The sequence below is a fragment of the Lathamus discolor genome, chromosome 1, assembly GCF_037157495.1.
Source record: "Lathamus discolor isolate bLatDis1 chromosome 1, bLatDis1.hap1, whole genome shotgun sequence".
Taxonomy (NCBI): domain Eukaryota; kingdom Metazoa; phylum Chordata; class Aves; order Psittaciformes; family Psittacidae; genus Lathamus; species Lathamus discolor.
This window is the reverse complement of record NC_088884.1, coordinates 80615768-80631688: the sequence shown is the minus strand read 5'-3', so window position 1 is coordinate 80631688 and position 15921 is coordinate 80615768. Positions and strand designations below refer to the sequence as shown.

At 44.7% G+C, this 15921-nt stretch overlaps 1 protein-coding gene across 1 annotated transcript in view; it reads right to left on the bottom strand.

Moving 5' to 3' along the window:
* Positions 1-370: 370 nt before the first annotated feature.
* CACNA1C (calcium voltage-gated channel subunit alpha1 C) overlaps positions 371-15921 on the bottom strand; it is a 489049-nt gene continuing 473498 nt past the window's right edge. The window contains exons 44-49 of the mRNA XM_065682645.1: positions 15153-15179; positions 13677-13805; positions 13185-13294; positions 11081-11184; positions 8029-8352; positions 371-7760 (exon numbers count right to left, since the gene is read on the bottom strand). Coding sequence (XP_065538717.1) covers positions 7464-7760; positions 8029-8352; positions 11081-11184; positions 13185-13294; positions 13677-13805; positions 15153-15179 — 991 coding nt within the window. The 3' untranslated portion in view covers positions 371-7463. The remainder of the gene's footprint in view (positions 7761-8028; positions 8353-11080; positions 11185-13184; positions 13295-13676; positions 13806-15152; positions 15180-15921) is intronic.

Sequence of the window (15921 nt, the reverse complement as noted above, 5' to 3'; positions counted from 1 at the left end):
GTACTGATTATGCTGTATTTAGGCTGCAGGCATTCACTTTTTTGTTGTATATGCTTGGTAGAAAAGAACCCTGTGGAGAAAATGTGAAGTGTGTGGTTATCCATGAGTCACACTTTGGCCGTCATGACACAGCAGAATTGCTGTAGTGACAACAGTACAGAGAGTGGCTGGATTTCCTAAGTTACTGTTTGACAGGGCAGGCTGTGACTGTCCAAGACGGCTCTGCAGCCCCTTAAACACCCACCGACGGCAGCGGGACTGCTGGTGGGAAGTAAGGGGCTGCAGGAAGCTGCCTTATTTTTCAGCCGCTGCTGAGAGAAGGGAGCAATGTCAAGGGGGTTCTGATAACATTTACGATATTAAACAAATCTGGACATTGTTTAGAAATTTATTAGCAATTTTAAAATAACATCATTCCTTAGATAAAAATGCAATCTTACAGGAATATACATTTGTCCCACACAGAGATGACCCTATAGCTCACTGGCGGGCCATTCACTCTAACTTTCCTCCGTCAACTTTAAAACGTGCGAGAGGGCAAGACGGACTCTGGCACTGATGACAGGCTTACATGACGGTTACAAACTGTACAGCATTATTTACAAAAGCATTTCTGTGGGTTCATGAAAACTAGATATAAAATTGTGGAAGGAGGTAAAGAACTGAGGTGGGAAAGGGCTTGGGTGGAGGTGCAAGGGAGGGTGGGCAGGGAAGAGTGGGAGAGGAGGTTTATATCTGGACTGATTTATACTTGAGAGAGGTCATTTTACAGCTCTGGGCAATTCAAATGAAGGCAAAACACTTATATTTATCAACATTTATAGCTGATGATCAGAGCAGGAAATGGTGCTCCAGGGCCTGAACGTAAGAGGTGCTGAGGAACCCCATCTTCCCTGAAGTCACTGGGAAACACAGGTATGCAGTACCTTGCCAGGCCAGGCCCAAACCATGCAGCTGCAGGCCAGATAGAGGTACCCCGCAGATCTTATGTAGTTTTGATCCTGCAGTGCTCAGTCACTGGCGCTGATGTGAGTTCAGACTGGGTGTGAGATCAGCTCCTAAAACCTTTCACTCCTGAAACGGGACTAGATGCCAACCACTTCTTGCCAGAATTCACCCAAAGCAACTTATCCCCTGCTCTACCTAGCGGCAATTGTTTGGAGGGAGATTTCATCATTCAGAATTGATTTTTAAGGCAGTTTTAAAAGTATCTCCCCCTTTCATTTTTGTGTGTGATGCAGCAATGTTTGTCAAAGAGATATTTACAATCTCGCTCCTCCTCTGAAACCTTCCCACATTCAAACTGTCAAGGCTGAATAAGCCTGAAACAATCACTTCTATGAGCAATCATAAAGTTGATGATATTTAGATAGTATTGGCTGCCAATCCACCTAGGTGCTTGAGATGGGAGCAGGCTGGCTTCGGATGCTTAAAATACTGAAAGCATTACAGCCTGTTTGGGAAAGAACTTGCATTTTGCCTGGCTGGGCAAAATGCAACAGAAAACCACAGGTTTTTAATCGTCCAAATGATGAGTCTGCTGAACGGTGTCTGAGTTTGTGGGTCTGCCTTGAATAGGAAAATGCTTTGGAAAGGGGCTGTTTGAACGCTGGCAGAAAAAAAACCTGTTGTTGGGTGGAGTGTTGCCTGCTCTTGCCTGGGCTTGCTCCACTCTGCTGGGCCTAGGATGCAGCCGCTAAACCCAGCCTGACATAAAGGCTGAGCAGAGCTCTGTGAACTTCAGGCTGTAGGAGTGGGGGCTGTCTGCATGAGGTGGGGTAGGAAAACAACCGCATGGGAGTGTGGAGACCAGCTCGCAGTCATGCCTAACTAAGCCCTTGGTAATGCTAATGAAGATTCCCTTATTACATCTGTCATTGGTGCTGCTCCTCTCCATTAGCCCTTTTGAAAGGGACTTGATTAAGTTGCCTAATTGTCTCCTGCCACCTGAGATCTCTGCCATCCAGATGGGACCAGTAGCCGTAGCGCCAGCCCTGGGGAAGAGTCATGCCTTTCTGGACCAGCTGCTACCGGCCAGGCAGAGTACTGTAGGGGATCTCAAGTGGCAGTAGATGCCCACATTTAGGCAACTGAGTCGAGCCCTGTGCCCCTAAAGAGGGCCTGTTTTTTATGCTCAAGTGTTAACAATTAAGTCAAGCCCCTTGTAAGGGGCAGGGGAAGAATGGAGGATTTAACTAGAACACTAAAGTTTATATCAGAAGAGGTGGGTTTTTTTTTCATTCCAGTGCGATGCTACTGACTTCTCTGAAAGCAGTTGGAGCCCAGTCTGTCTGCAGTACAGGACATCTCTTTCTCGGCTGTGCCTTTGCCCTTGCCCGCACCATCTCAGGGTGCTTAGCAGCAAGGTCATAGTGGATTCAGCTGTCCAGAAACAAAGCAGCAACATTGAGCAAAGCTCCATGGACTGAGATCCCATTGGAAATCTTCTGGGTCTCTGGGCTTGCTAACCCGGGATAAAACTTTGAGAACTTTGCAACATTTGAAAAGAAGAAAAAAAGAAACCCAATGTGGCTTGGAATTTGTATTTCTTAGACTTCTTTGGGGAAGAAAATTAATGGAGAAAAGATGTAATAAAAAACTTTCCTGGACTCAGTTCTGTTTTCCACTTTCGTTGCATCCTCATGCCCTCCAGCCTCGTATTAGCAAGATGGGAACTGGGGCTTATGACAGCTTGGAATATTTTCTTTATATGCACTATAGTTTTCATTATGGGAACAGATAAAATCTCACCACTACCAGCAGACCCCAACCGGATTCTACTTATTTGATCAACTTTATTGTGCTCCAAATTCATCATTCAGTGTTCCTGTCCCCCACCCCACCCCTGCCACGGGGACAGTCACAACAGGACCGTGCATATATCTTAGGATACTCAGTTCTGTCTCAGTAGGGCTGCTTCACTTTAGCTCACTGGACCAACAGGTTGGGGTTCTCATCCATGCATATGAAGCAAGGCTTCCAACTTCATCTGTGACATAGGTGACAACCCCATGGACTCGTGGTGCCGTCACCTCGTACGATTGTGTCTGTGTGCAAACGCGCATACATTTCGTACAGCAATCTGAAACTATCAGGCAGAAAAGACACAGGAGCCTGGCTGAGACCCATACAACTGTTATATTGGCGTCAGTCTAAAGAAAGCAATGATACATTGCTTTGGAAATTATCAAGAAATGTAAAAAATGCATTTGCCCTTTTTTTGTTGTTGTTGTCATAGTCATCAGGGGCAGGGTTCTGAGTCAGAAAACAAAGCAGAAATAGATGCGATTCTGTACATGGCGCCTCTCTGGCTGTCCCTCCGCGCTGGGGTGTGGTGAGCAGGGTAATAAAACAGGTGGGACCCCTGCAGTAGCAGCAGCATCTACACCATCATCGTTCACATGTCCAGCTGAAGAGGCAGGTGATGCAGAAAAGGTCTGTGGATAATGAAACTCCAGCTCCGGATCACAAGTTTCACTTTCTTCCCCTTCATGTCAGCCACACAGAAATAAGGAGGAAAAAAACAAATGCACCCGGTGTGGCTGGCCCAGTACTGCCAGGAATAATGAGCAGGAGTGATACAAGGAGGAGGTTTGTTGTTTTATAAGAAACGTCTTTAGTCTGCAGCGTACTCTTGCAAGTCAGAGATGCTTAGTGGCAAACAGCAGATCATTTTCCCCATTCTTTCCTTCCATGCCACTCCTCAGCCATCAGTTCCTTCAAAGCTTCCATCCACAGCACAGTGATCATACCCACCATCCACTCCCATACACAGGGAAAGAAGGACATTCCAGGAACTAAACCTGCCCCTGCCTTTCCACCGTCTGCCTCACCTGAGGGAGGCAGTAGGTCTGTGCTCAGGCCTGTCACAATGTGCACACTGGAAGTACCTCAAATGAAAAAATAAATAAAAAAGCTGCCCTCCCCAGAAAGAGGAATTTGTACAGCCGGCACCAGCAATTACTAAATTCAACACCTACCCCTTAAACCACAACAGTCTCTGCTAGCCACGTGTTTTTCACTCTGCAGGACCTAAGGGGTCTTCCAGCAGAGAGCGGGGTTTTCCCTGGTCATGGCAGGCTCTGACCCCTGAGGCAGTTGCAGCTTTCACTGGGATTGTGTGGGGCATAATCCTTTCCACCATTTTCCTTCCTGTCAAGAAAAAGCCTAAAAGCTGATGGGGCTGTCAAGCATCCAAACAAGCTGACTGCCACCACTAATTTAGATTAGTACTTTGTTTCTCAGGAGCAGAGAACACCTCTGTCTCCCACTGAGAGGGTCAGATGGACTTTCTAGTGGAGGAAAGTGAGATAGGAAGCCCTTACCCTGATTTCATTTTCAGAAACAGCCAGGCACAGCATTACTTCCTTTCAAATAGCTTTGGAGAACACTGGCACTAGCAACAGCAAACTCTTCAAGGGAGACACGCTTGTGTGCCCATCTCGATACAGGCACGAGGAAAGGATGAGATTAACTGACATCAGCTGGTTGCTTTCTTCAGGGAAGGCTTGAATTAGGACTTTGATGCCATAGGGTTGTATAAATGGATTCATATTTCTCTACTTTAAAAGGATTTCATGGTTTGTTTCCAAGGTACCTTGAGCTGCTACTGGCCAGTTCAAAATGACACTGAAAAAAGTACACTGCCAAAAATACCCTATGCTCTTTCTGTTTCATGCCCCAGAGAATCAAGAACAAAAGAAAGGGCATTACAAAAATAATGGAACCAACATACACAATGAATGATGCTCTCAGACATCTGCAGAAGCTCAGGATTTGAATGAAAGTTTAGCTCTGAGTCAGATTACACCTCCTAGCTCAGCACTGATCTGCAAGTTTGAGAACCATCTCGAGAAGGGAATAAAAACAGCATCAGTCTAAATGAAAACCAGCTGTATAAAATCTAAGGGTACCTGCCTGTTTTTTCAGCCTCTTTCATGGGTTAGGGTCAAGTATCAGTTTGAGGAAAGTCAAGAGATGTCCACACTCACTTGGTAGGGAAATATGGCTGGGACATGCTTGCCTTCGGATGTTTTGTGACTTAGAATCTGACCCATCCACTGAAGTCTGGGAATAGGGATGGGACAGTGCACAGGAACACAAAAAAACCTACTTCATATCTGCATCTTGGCCAGACTGCAGCAATTCTCCTAAGCAATGATCCAGAGCTCTCTCCCTCACTTAGCCTCTGCTTTCAGCCCAGACCAGAGCTAGATAACTTTACTTTGCTAATGATTCTGCTTCTTGCAGATTTGATTTTCCCAGGATCCTGCTATAATCAATCAGGGTTAGCTATTTAAGAAATTGAAAAGCTGACTTTTTCCTCCACTGCTTGAATTGCTGGTGCCAGCTGAGTACATAGGATGGATCTACCAAATGGGCTTGGGACTCTTGCCACCCTCGAGTGGGACGAGACCTTTAGAGAAACTGAGCAAAAGGAAAGAGAACAAAGCCTGAAGAAAACATCCCGGTCTTGGGAAGAAAGATTCTCTACCAATAAAGTCATCGTGCATGTTTAAAGGGGGTGAGGAAGAAGGAAAATGAACACAAGATATGCAAAATCAGTAACGTTCAACCTGTCAGTGGATTGCAGAATAGTTACTTACACCAGGTACACTTTGTTCATTGTACAAATTAAAAAAAGGAAAAAAAAAATAGTACCCCTTTCCCCAACCACACGTAGAAAAGCACTTAAAAGTTCAAAGGTAAAGCTTGGCACATTCCAAATACGAAATGATTCACTTGACATGCAGCAAAATATACAAGAAGTGTTTCTTTTTTTTTTCTTAAACAAACTTAATTTCAATTCATTGTCTTTGCTTGGCACAACTGCAATTCATTTTTAAAAAAATATTTGAAAAATACTGAAACTGACCTGAATTCAAGTATAGCGGTTTCTTCAACAGAAACATTATCAATGCAATAAAACATCACACGGAATATATCGAAGCGTAACGCCTTCTGGTTTGTATTTTTGTTTGTTGTCGTCCCCCCCCCCAATTTTTGTTTTCTGTACAGTTTTAATGCCAACACAACTTACAATTGTATTTTAAAATTAATATTATTGCATTGTTTTTGCATATCTTGTGGAACAGAAAATGCAAAGTTACTGATTCCCCTTTCAAAAGCAGAGACAGTGGTTTGTTTTTGCATTCAAATGGCCCCAGATACAGATCTCCTGCAGTTCAAACCAGGATGTGGAGAACTGCATGCACTTACACACACACACGCACGCGCGCGCGCACGCACACTCGCTCTCTATTGCTCCCACACGCACAGATATACTTAGCACTAAGAAGAACCCAAATCAATCACTCAAATGTGCAAGACTATATCAAGTGCATTGCCTACTATCTTTAAATTATAAAACAACAACAAAAAAAGGAGGTTTCAATTGCTAGCAAATAAAATTACAAATTCTTCGTGTACATAATGGCTGGTAAAACTGGTCTATCATTATACCTCTACCAAATTTCAATGGAGAAAGAAAACCCGGTTTAAATAATACAACATGATCAAACCAATTTAACATTTGCAAAAGTGAAAAGAAACCAAAACAAAAAGGTAGGTGATTACAAAACCTTGTAAACACTCCCTTCTCCCTCCAAAAAAAATTAAAATAATAGTCAAAATAAAACCTGCAACATGCTTCCAAGGAAATATCAAACTGCAAAACAAGGAGAGATCTACACAAGCCCACCACCACCACCTCAGCAAGTGCGGGGCAGGTCAGCTCAGCCCCGCCACGGAGCCTGCTCCCCGCTCTCCCACTGGCTTGCACGGCTGGCTGTCAGAGCTCTGATTGGTCGGCAGGAGACTGCCTGAGCTCGGATTGGCTGGCAAGTGACTGCTTGAGCTCTGATTGGTTGGCAGGAGACTGCCTGAGCTTGGATTGGTTGGCAGATTCCGCTGCCTGGGAGTCTTAGCAGGGCTGGGCAGCGCTGCCACCTGCCCCTCAGGCTTCTTCTGCTTCCTCCTCCACTTCGCGGTACGGGAATCCACAGCAGAAGAAGTCCTCCTCTTCTTCCGAATCAAAGGGCCTTGGCTTTATGGAGACGGTGAGGCTCATACAGAATATGTGCAAAATGATTTTTACAAGCAAAGTTGAAAGACACCCGTGTGACGCAGGGTCCTTTTGGCTAGGGCCATCCACAGGAAGCTGAGGTTCCCCTATGCGCTTGGGAGGCAGTCGTTCCTTGTGCAGGGACTGAAAAAAAGAGGGAGCTGGCTCTCCTCCTCTTCCTCCTCCTCCTCACTCTTCCTTCATGGACACATGCTGGGGTTATATCCGCTCCTGAAAAGCTTTCTTACACCACCCAACTCTGCGACTCGTCCCAACAGAAATGAATGAAGAACGCTGTTCCGGTTACTCCAGGTCACGAGAACAGTGAGGCACTTCTGAAACAAACCCATTAGGAACATTGAAACAAATAAAAAACCAGCATCGCTTCCAGCCCTGGCAACTACAGGCTGCTGATATAAATCCTGCTGTCCTTGAGCTCCTCCTGACTTATCCTACAATCCGGGTTCTGCACCTCTTCCTCTTCCTCTCCTGCACTGTCCTGCCCTGGGTCCCTGCAGTTAACAAAAGGCAAGAGGTTGCCATTGGGGCTCTGCTTGCTGTTACCATTGAGAATGTTGTCTGCTGCATTTTCCATCTCTTCTATCGTCATGTCACAGGCGTCTGCGAGCTCCTGGGTTGTGACCTCAATGAACTTTGGATCTTGAGCAAACTGCATCAGTCCTTCCGAAATCAAGACCTTCAAAAGCAGGTAGGGAATCAGAGACAAAGACAGAAGTTAGTATCTTGCATCATCCACCCTGTCACACCTCTAACACAACCCCTTTACCACTATTTTCCCTAGTGGTCCTTCTCTTCCCATTCACGCTGCTAACCCCTGCTTGGAGATGTGCTCTCCTATGCTTGGCATTGGGGGCAGCACTGTATCTGTTGCCCTGCTCTTCTCAGGGCTGTGTTTCTAATAGGCCTTGACACTGCTCATGTCTTTTTCAACTCTGCAGTCTTACCGCTTCAACCAGGCTGCCAGCGCTGCCATGAAACTGCCTGTTGCTCCCTCCGGTCTGGCTGGGGACGGTGAGGGAGACTGGCCTGGCTCTCCTTGGGCTGCTACAGCCGGTGTTGTCAGGATACTGAGAGCTGCAATGTACTGATGGGAAGCTGCTGTTGAGCTTCTCGCTGGACTCTGCCCCTTCCAGGCGCAGAGTCGGGATGGTCTGTTGCTGCCAGCCACGGTTGCAGGGTGTAGCGGGAGGTGTTGCACACAGCCGAGAGAACATGGTGGGGGAATGGCTTCGCTGGAGCAGGGGACTCAGGCCGGCCACTGCTAACGCCTGTGGACAGAGAAGGAACAAGACAAGTGAGAGCTTGCTCTCAGCAGTAGGGCTGGAACCCTCATTCTGAAGGCTCTGCAGAAACTACCTGAGAAAGGCCTGGATGGCCTCAAGGCTCATGAAAAGAGCTGCCCGTTCACGGAATAGTTTGGGTATTTGCTGTGAACTCATTTTGCAAGCTTTCCTTTAAACGGTGTATCTTGTGCTAGTGCCGAGCACCAGATTGAGAACTTGCATGACTGCAGTTCTTCAGCCTTGGAGCCACTGCACTGACAGGAGGGATGCAGCCCTGCTCCCCGCAGCCTTGCCAGAAACACCACCTCTTCTCCAGTGGGTGCAACAGTAATTTGTTTTCCCACCGCTGCCGGCACCCATACTGCTAGCTATTACTGCCAATTGCTGTGTTTTCTGTTAAGTGTCCACTGTGGAACCTGAACAGTACCAGATGTGAATTTTAGATGTGTCTGCAGTTGGCAATAACTGAAAAATCCACCACTGGACTTTAAGGCATCTGCTGTTGGTGGGAGGATCAATAGCTGATGATTATACTTCGAGTCATCCAGTCCTTCCTGTAATCATATACACAACCTCTGAGTCATCCAGACTCCTTTTATAACAAATTTCTCAAGAAGCCTGCTGTTGCACAGGGCTGATCTGATGCTCTATTCATGTGACTGCTGCCTTGTTCCATAAGGAATACAATCAGAATCATAAGGTCATCTCACAAAGCTCACTGATGCCTAGTATAAGCAAATGAATCAATGCATAGGGAATAGAAAAGCATGTGGATTGTGTTGCAGGGGATCCTTGTCTGGCTTACCCAGCTGCAGCGATCTGAAGGTTATATGTTTAGCCTGTTAACTGTTTAGAAAGACACCAACAAGCCTCCTGCTTCTTTTTGATACCTGCCTGAAAATGCTATGTGGATGATGAGACTTAGACAAGACTTGCCCTTTGGAGATGCTCTTTCCCTCTGCTAAGCATAGTGGGACTGAACTGACCAGTTTAGAGAGCTAACTTGAAGATAGCTGAAGTTAAGTAAGGCTGAGTCCATCTGCCACTGAAATCCTTGGGAACTGATGACCATGCTATGCTGATGGTTTCAGTGACAGGTGAACAAAAGAATTGCCACCTACAAGGTTCACTGAATTTCTCAGGAATTAGACGTCAGACATCTATCAGTTTTCAGTGAGGAAGAAAGCCTTTAAAAATTATGCTGTATAAGTCATGCTCAGCAGGCTACGATGGCCTCAGCACATCCCTTCAACTGCCAGGGCTTCAAGGAGAGCCACAGATCTGTCAGGCAGGACAACTAAGCTGGTTTTTCAGCTTAATTGGCTGAAACACATACAAGGCATTTTGGCTAAAATGTAAGGTTCTGAGGAAGTTGAGGGAAGCTCTTAGGGACTGCTTTGACCTTTAGTTACATATATTTACATATTACTATGAGTGAGTATTTTGTGAGAATAACTCTTCACGCATTCACAACAACAAAATCCATTGTGCTTAGCAGAGGCAACCTTTCCACTTTATGTTCTTATTTTAAGCACTGTTGGAGGCTAACATTTTTGTAACTATATGAACACTGCTGCGTCTTGTCAGCTGGAGGCCAGATGATTGTTTCAGAGGAACCCTTCAATATGGCTGAGTGACATCGGGGTGGATAAAGCCCTATCCCTCTCAGTTTGGAGCTGCATGGCAGGATGAGGAAATAGCTCCATCCTCTTTATACAGGCTGGAGGGAGGTGATTCTGCCAGCTGGGTGGGCTGAGAGGGTGGGAGGCTTGTGTTCCCTCTGCCTGGCCTGCCATGGGAGGGCAGGAAGTCTCAGGAGGGCTGTTGGCTGCTGTGGGAAACATAGGAAGCTGTTTCCTGCCCACTTCTCCCTGCCCCAATGCATTTGCTGCTTGTCTTTGCCAGAGCTGTAACTCTGCAGGGCACTGCTTTCTGGAGCTGGATCCTGAAAGGATAAGTGGCTGGGAGCAGAGGTAAGAAAAGCCAGAGAGCCTCAAGCACGCTCATCTCCCACTCCTCTGTGCTGATTTCTCCCTCCTCCCACCCCTGCTGTCTGTCATTTTCTGCCCCTGAGGCAGCCTAAGGAGGTGGCAAGGCTTTTCTGCCCTGTGCCAGCACCTACACAGAGCAGGACACCACACTTGCAAGGCTGGCACTACCATCTCCACTCGTTTCTTTTATGGTGACAAAAAGTGGCATCATTAAACTAAAAGACACAAATCTGTTCTGGACTGTGACATCTAGCATACCTTTGCTAGGCTGCTGAATGCACTTATAAAGGGCTTAAGATGTGATGCAATCAGTTTATGTTTTAAAATGATTAATTAGTTAGTGGTTGCCTTTAAAGGAGAACCTGTATGTTTTATTCATATGCATGCTATCATCAAAAGCAGTGTAATTGCACTCCAGCGTGCAATTTGGGTAGGTATTTTTTTTTTTAGTTAGTTTTTTATTTTACTCATTCATGGACATCAGAAAATGGTAATTCTTCTGACTCCAAAGGACACGTTCCTGTAACATTCTTTTGGGAATGATAAAAATCCTGAAAGCAGGAATGAGCATGATGGCAAATAAGTTTTCTAAAAATTGGACATTTGATATGGGTGAGAAACTATCCCCAATGGTTTTTAAGAAGTTGGTTGGAATTCAAGGAGGCTGCAGATGGTAAGGTATCAGTTGAATTGTTGGGCCCTCTATGGTTATTAATGCTTACCTGATGATGTACCAGATGCAAAGGCAGAACTGTCTTCTGTGAGACGTCTACACCCTGGTTTTTCTGTCTTTTCAGACACTCTAAGTGAAAAGATGCTCTTCGACCTGTAACAGAAATCACACACAACTGTGTTCATCACTTATAATACACTACAGGAAATTGGTTTCAACTTCTTTTAGAGCAGTCCCATTGGAGACAGGGCAAAGTCATATACATTTTATTCTGTGTCCACTTTCCCTCAATACTTTGCCCCTTCCAAAGCATTTGTATTTACAAAAAGCAGTCAGGCATCATGGACCAGCCAGCACCACCTCCCAGGCAAACTGCGAGATAAAATTCTGGAGGATGATTTGTATTTTTCCTCTCTTGAAACACTGTCCTAGCAGATACAATGCAGCTGATTTCCCTTCCAAGCAGTGGAAGTGTTCTCATAACCGTGATTCAGGTAAAGCCCTCAGTGGGACTGAGAATGGTATCTGAGGCTCTGGTGCTGTGCCTGGCTCTGCATAACATGCAGGAGCGGACATCAGGCTGCTCAGGTGACACAGACCTCCTGCTTGCATGTGATCTGTGTCCCTTAGCTGCCAGACATACCACAGCTTATGAGGCTATGTCTTTAACAAGGTCAAGTGGAGTGAATTAATCAGTGGTTGAGTTCACTGGTGAATGGAAGGCTGCTTATATGGACACTAAGCATTTTCAAAATTTGGGAAGAAGGGAGGAGAAAAAAGCTTTTTTCTCTTTGGGAGAAAAAATAAATAGAGATTTTAGGGGGAACTATAGAAACAGTCACATTGTTTACTTGTTATAAAACTGATCTCTACTTCTGTAAATATGAGAAAGGTACTACTCCCTATGTGGGAAGTGAAAAGTACTATAAAGTGTGTTTGTGAACAAGTGCACAGGCTTTACTTCTGAAGAATGGCAAACAAATCCAGTATTAAAGATTAAGCTGCATGCTGTACTATAATATTTTGTGGACTTCTTGATCCTCTTGACATTTTTCGAAAGCAAGAAAGAAAATTAGAATTCTGAAAAAAGTAAATGTCTGTGGTATTGATTTATTGAGAAAAGGCCCTCTAGGGGTTGAGAGAAATGTGTTAGAAGCCAGAGAATGGATACTACAATGCAGGTAAAAAGTATTTCCTTTCTATAGGAAAAAACCCCGAACAACTAGTAAGATGAGTATGACACCACTGTATAAATATTCACTAGAATGTAGTCAATGAAGCACTGTATCAAGAACTGACTGCAAATCTGGCCATACAGATAGATATAGGAACTCTCCTAGCCTAATATTTTAAGCTTTGAAATAAAGTAAATGCTTTTAAAATACTCCATTGTATAAGCAACCTGAAGGATTTGAGTGAACAGAGTAGCCTCACTTCAAACATTACGCTACCTAGCCTGTCACTGTTATTTTGTAAGAATATATATTATATATGGGATTCTTTTTAGTTTCTTCCCCAGATGTTCTTTTTCTTCACACCAGGATTCAGGAAAAAGGCCGAAAAATATTCTACATTAAAGAGTCATTTTCTTTGAGACTCTCACATTTGTTCTGATACTTCTATAAAATCCTGTGACTCATGGATTTCACCTGAGTGTAGCTTACGCACCCAAGCACTTGAAAATCTCCAGGTACAATCAGAGCAGAAAGCAAATTTGTATTGTATTAACTTAATCTGAAATTGACTCTATTCATTGTAGCAGACAAAAGAGACAACCTCCCCTTTCTCCCTGCTGAATGCACACAGAACAGAACACCATATACTCAAGGGTAGCCTATTCAGTGACTCCTTGGTGACTGTTTGGAGAGTCTACAGTGCTCTAATAAACTCCCTTAATTCACAGGCAGGCTTAATCAAACAGATCTCATGGACTATCCAAACAGCCACAGGCTCATCTACTGACTGAGCATAATGTCAGTAGAATCATGTGCATGATCAGGATCATATGCATGCTGTGGGATTCCTGGTCTCACAAGCTAAATGCGGCAAACAGCAACACCCGTGCCCACACATGCTGGGATTCCTCCAGCAAAATGTGAGAACTCAGTCGAGGCAGAGGAGAGCACAGCCCACATGTCACGCTGGGGGATTACCTAATGCTGAGGAGCACAGAAATCCTTTCTTTGGAGAGTGCCGGCTGTCTTCTCCTTTGTTGTTTTCTGGTGGAGTAAGTTGTCTGTTTTCATCATCTTGGTATGCAAGCCTGGAAAGGAGAACAGAGGGAATCTAGAAAAGCAGCTGATATTGGACAGAATAACTCCTTTTCCAGCAGGGGAGCCAGGAAAATCATGCTATCAAATGGATGCAATAGTAAGCTAGCTTTGAGCTGTAACTGGTCCAGGAGCAGTAACAAGAAACCACGTGACAGAGAATGCTCTAAATGTGAGATTAGGGAATGTTAGATAGTAGATGCGAATATGGAAGAAGGCCCTGTAGATCCAGATGTTTCATTCAAAGGAAGAAGGAAAAGCCTGGGTCAAAGATGTCCTTTTCAATGTTACTTGAAGAAAACCAGAACCTTTTCCCACCTCTCCCCTTTAATCAAAGAACCACCCAAACACCTTGACTAAAGCTGCAAAGCTCACATTTCGGTAGAGAGCAGACTTGGTTCACTACAGTACTCAATGTCTTCATTCAAATTTTCATCATACGTCTCATCCTGAGACACTTCCTCTTGGCAAACAATTGCCAGCTGGCTGTCTCTGGAACTGGAGCTAATGAGCAAAAAAAACAAGTCAAGATATGGAGATGGTAAAGACAACTTGTTATAAAGACAAGAATGACAGGCTCCATCTGTCTCAGTTTATTATAATGTTGAAGAGCTATCATAGAAAAATCAATGACTGAACAGAGCTGCAGAGTTCACAAACACAAAACAAAAACCTTTGGCTCTATCCTCTTTCAGAGGAAGAGCTTCTTAAGTCAGTGCTGGACAAATATTACTGTCATTTATGACTACATGTACTCTACAGATGTGCAACATCACACTGACTATATTTCCAAAGATACGCCTCACTGAACTTGAGGTAAAACCTGAGATGGGCCCTTGGAAATACAGCTTTCTCCCTTGTTGCAAAAGCTTTGGCTATGAAGAGAAGCCTCCTAGACACTAACAGTAACCCTCTCAGCTCTGTGGTTTATTCTCTGCCTCCCAAATCCCTTTCTGTGCACATCTCTGCCCTCTGCCTTCTGTTCAACCTGTTTCTTGCTGTCTTTTCCATTTTTGGTCCCTTTTCCTCATCACTAACTGCAGAGTGCTTCTACTGAATGCAGTAGGATTCATTCAAACCCTTAAGTGTGAAAGCCCTTAATTCCCTCTTTGCCTTCTCTTTGTCCCTCTGTTTTATGTCTTGGCCCTCATATTTCACTTCCTTCTGAGTTTGTGTTTTCTGAGGAGCAAAGTGAAATCTGAAGGTAGTGTGAATCTTTGAGAGACTGACATGGAGGTATCGGAGCCAATGTCAGTCTGTTAGTAGCATTTGCAGAAAACAGCAGTATGCCAGGGGTTTTCTTATATTGCAGGGACTGCATAGGAAAAATTATTTAATCATATGCTTTAAGCAAAAAGCATTGGGAGAAATGTGCATACACATGGTATAAAACAGCCTGTAGGACGAGAGTGATCTTCCTGCTGGGATGGGAAGCAAGTAAAGCTGCCTAAAGTGAAAAGGGAGAAAATAAGTACATGGCAGCTCCCCCTATTCAACAGTCTGTTTATCCAAAACCATACAGAATTTTTGTACTAACATGCCAGGGTGTATTTCACTGTGCTGTCATCAGAGAGTGCCTAGATGTGTAACCCCAGCTAGAAACTCTAATATCCCCCCAAATCTAGGAACCAGCTAGAAACAGACTATGCATCGTTATCTGCCTGTGGGCAGAAAAGCCCTGAGTTGGGAGTATTTTTCTGGAAATATCATGGTGATCATTAACTCTTTTTCAGCCTTACTGACACCAAAAATAAGAGGTCATATTCAGCATTAATGGAGATTCGGACTTTCAGTGGATGAACAATGGATCTTACGCTCAGAGTGCATTAGTGCACAAGGGAGAACACATACCGTCCCAGTGCTTCGTAGTAATGCGTCCTAATTCAAGGAAGGTGCCCAAGGAAGCAGGGAGAGAAAAAAAACACCATGTTAGCAGTGTCACATCAGCACAAGTCAGCAAGGGGGAGGGCAGATGGTAAAACATATTGTGCAACTCCTGTGGCCTCCCTCAGGAAGGCACAAAGTAATAAAAATACTGGACTCTTTACTTGAGCAATTCATAGAATCATAGAATGGTTTAGGTTGGAAGCGACCTTCAGATCATCAGTTCCAACTCCCTTCCATGGGCTGGAACACTTTCTGCTAGATCAGGTTGCTCAAGGTCCTGTCTAACCTGGCCTTGAACACTTCCAGGGATGAAGCATCCACATCTGCTCTGGGCAACCTATTCCAGCGCTTCACCACCGTCACAGTAAAGAACTTCTTCCTTATATCTAACCTGAACTTCCCCTATTTAAGTTTAAGCCCACCACCCCTTGTCCTACCACTACAGTCTGTAATGAAGAGTCTCTCCCCAGCATCCCTATAGGCCCTCTTCAGATACTGGAAGGCTGCTATGAGGTCTCCACGCAGCCTTCTCTTCTCCAGGCTGAACAGCCCCAACTTTCTCAGCCTGTCTTCATATGGGAGGTGCTCCAGCCCCCAATCATCCTCTATTTTGCACCCACTGAATTTCCTCGTACTTTCTTATTCTGTCCTTTGCTGTGGCAGCATTTCACCACCTTTTCACATCGCGCACTCTATGCACTGAGAAAAATCGTCCAGCTCCTTCCTCTGTTAC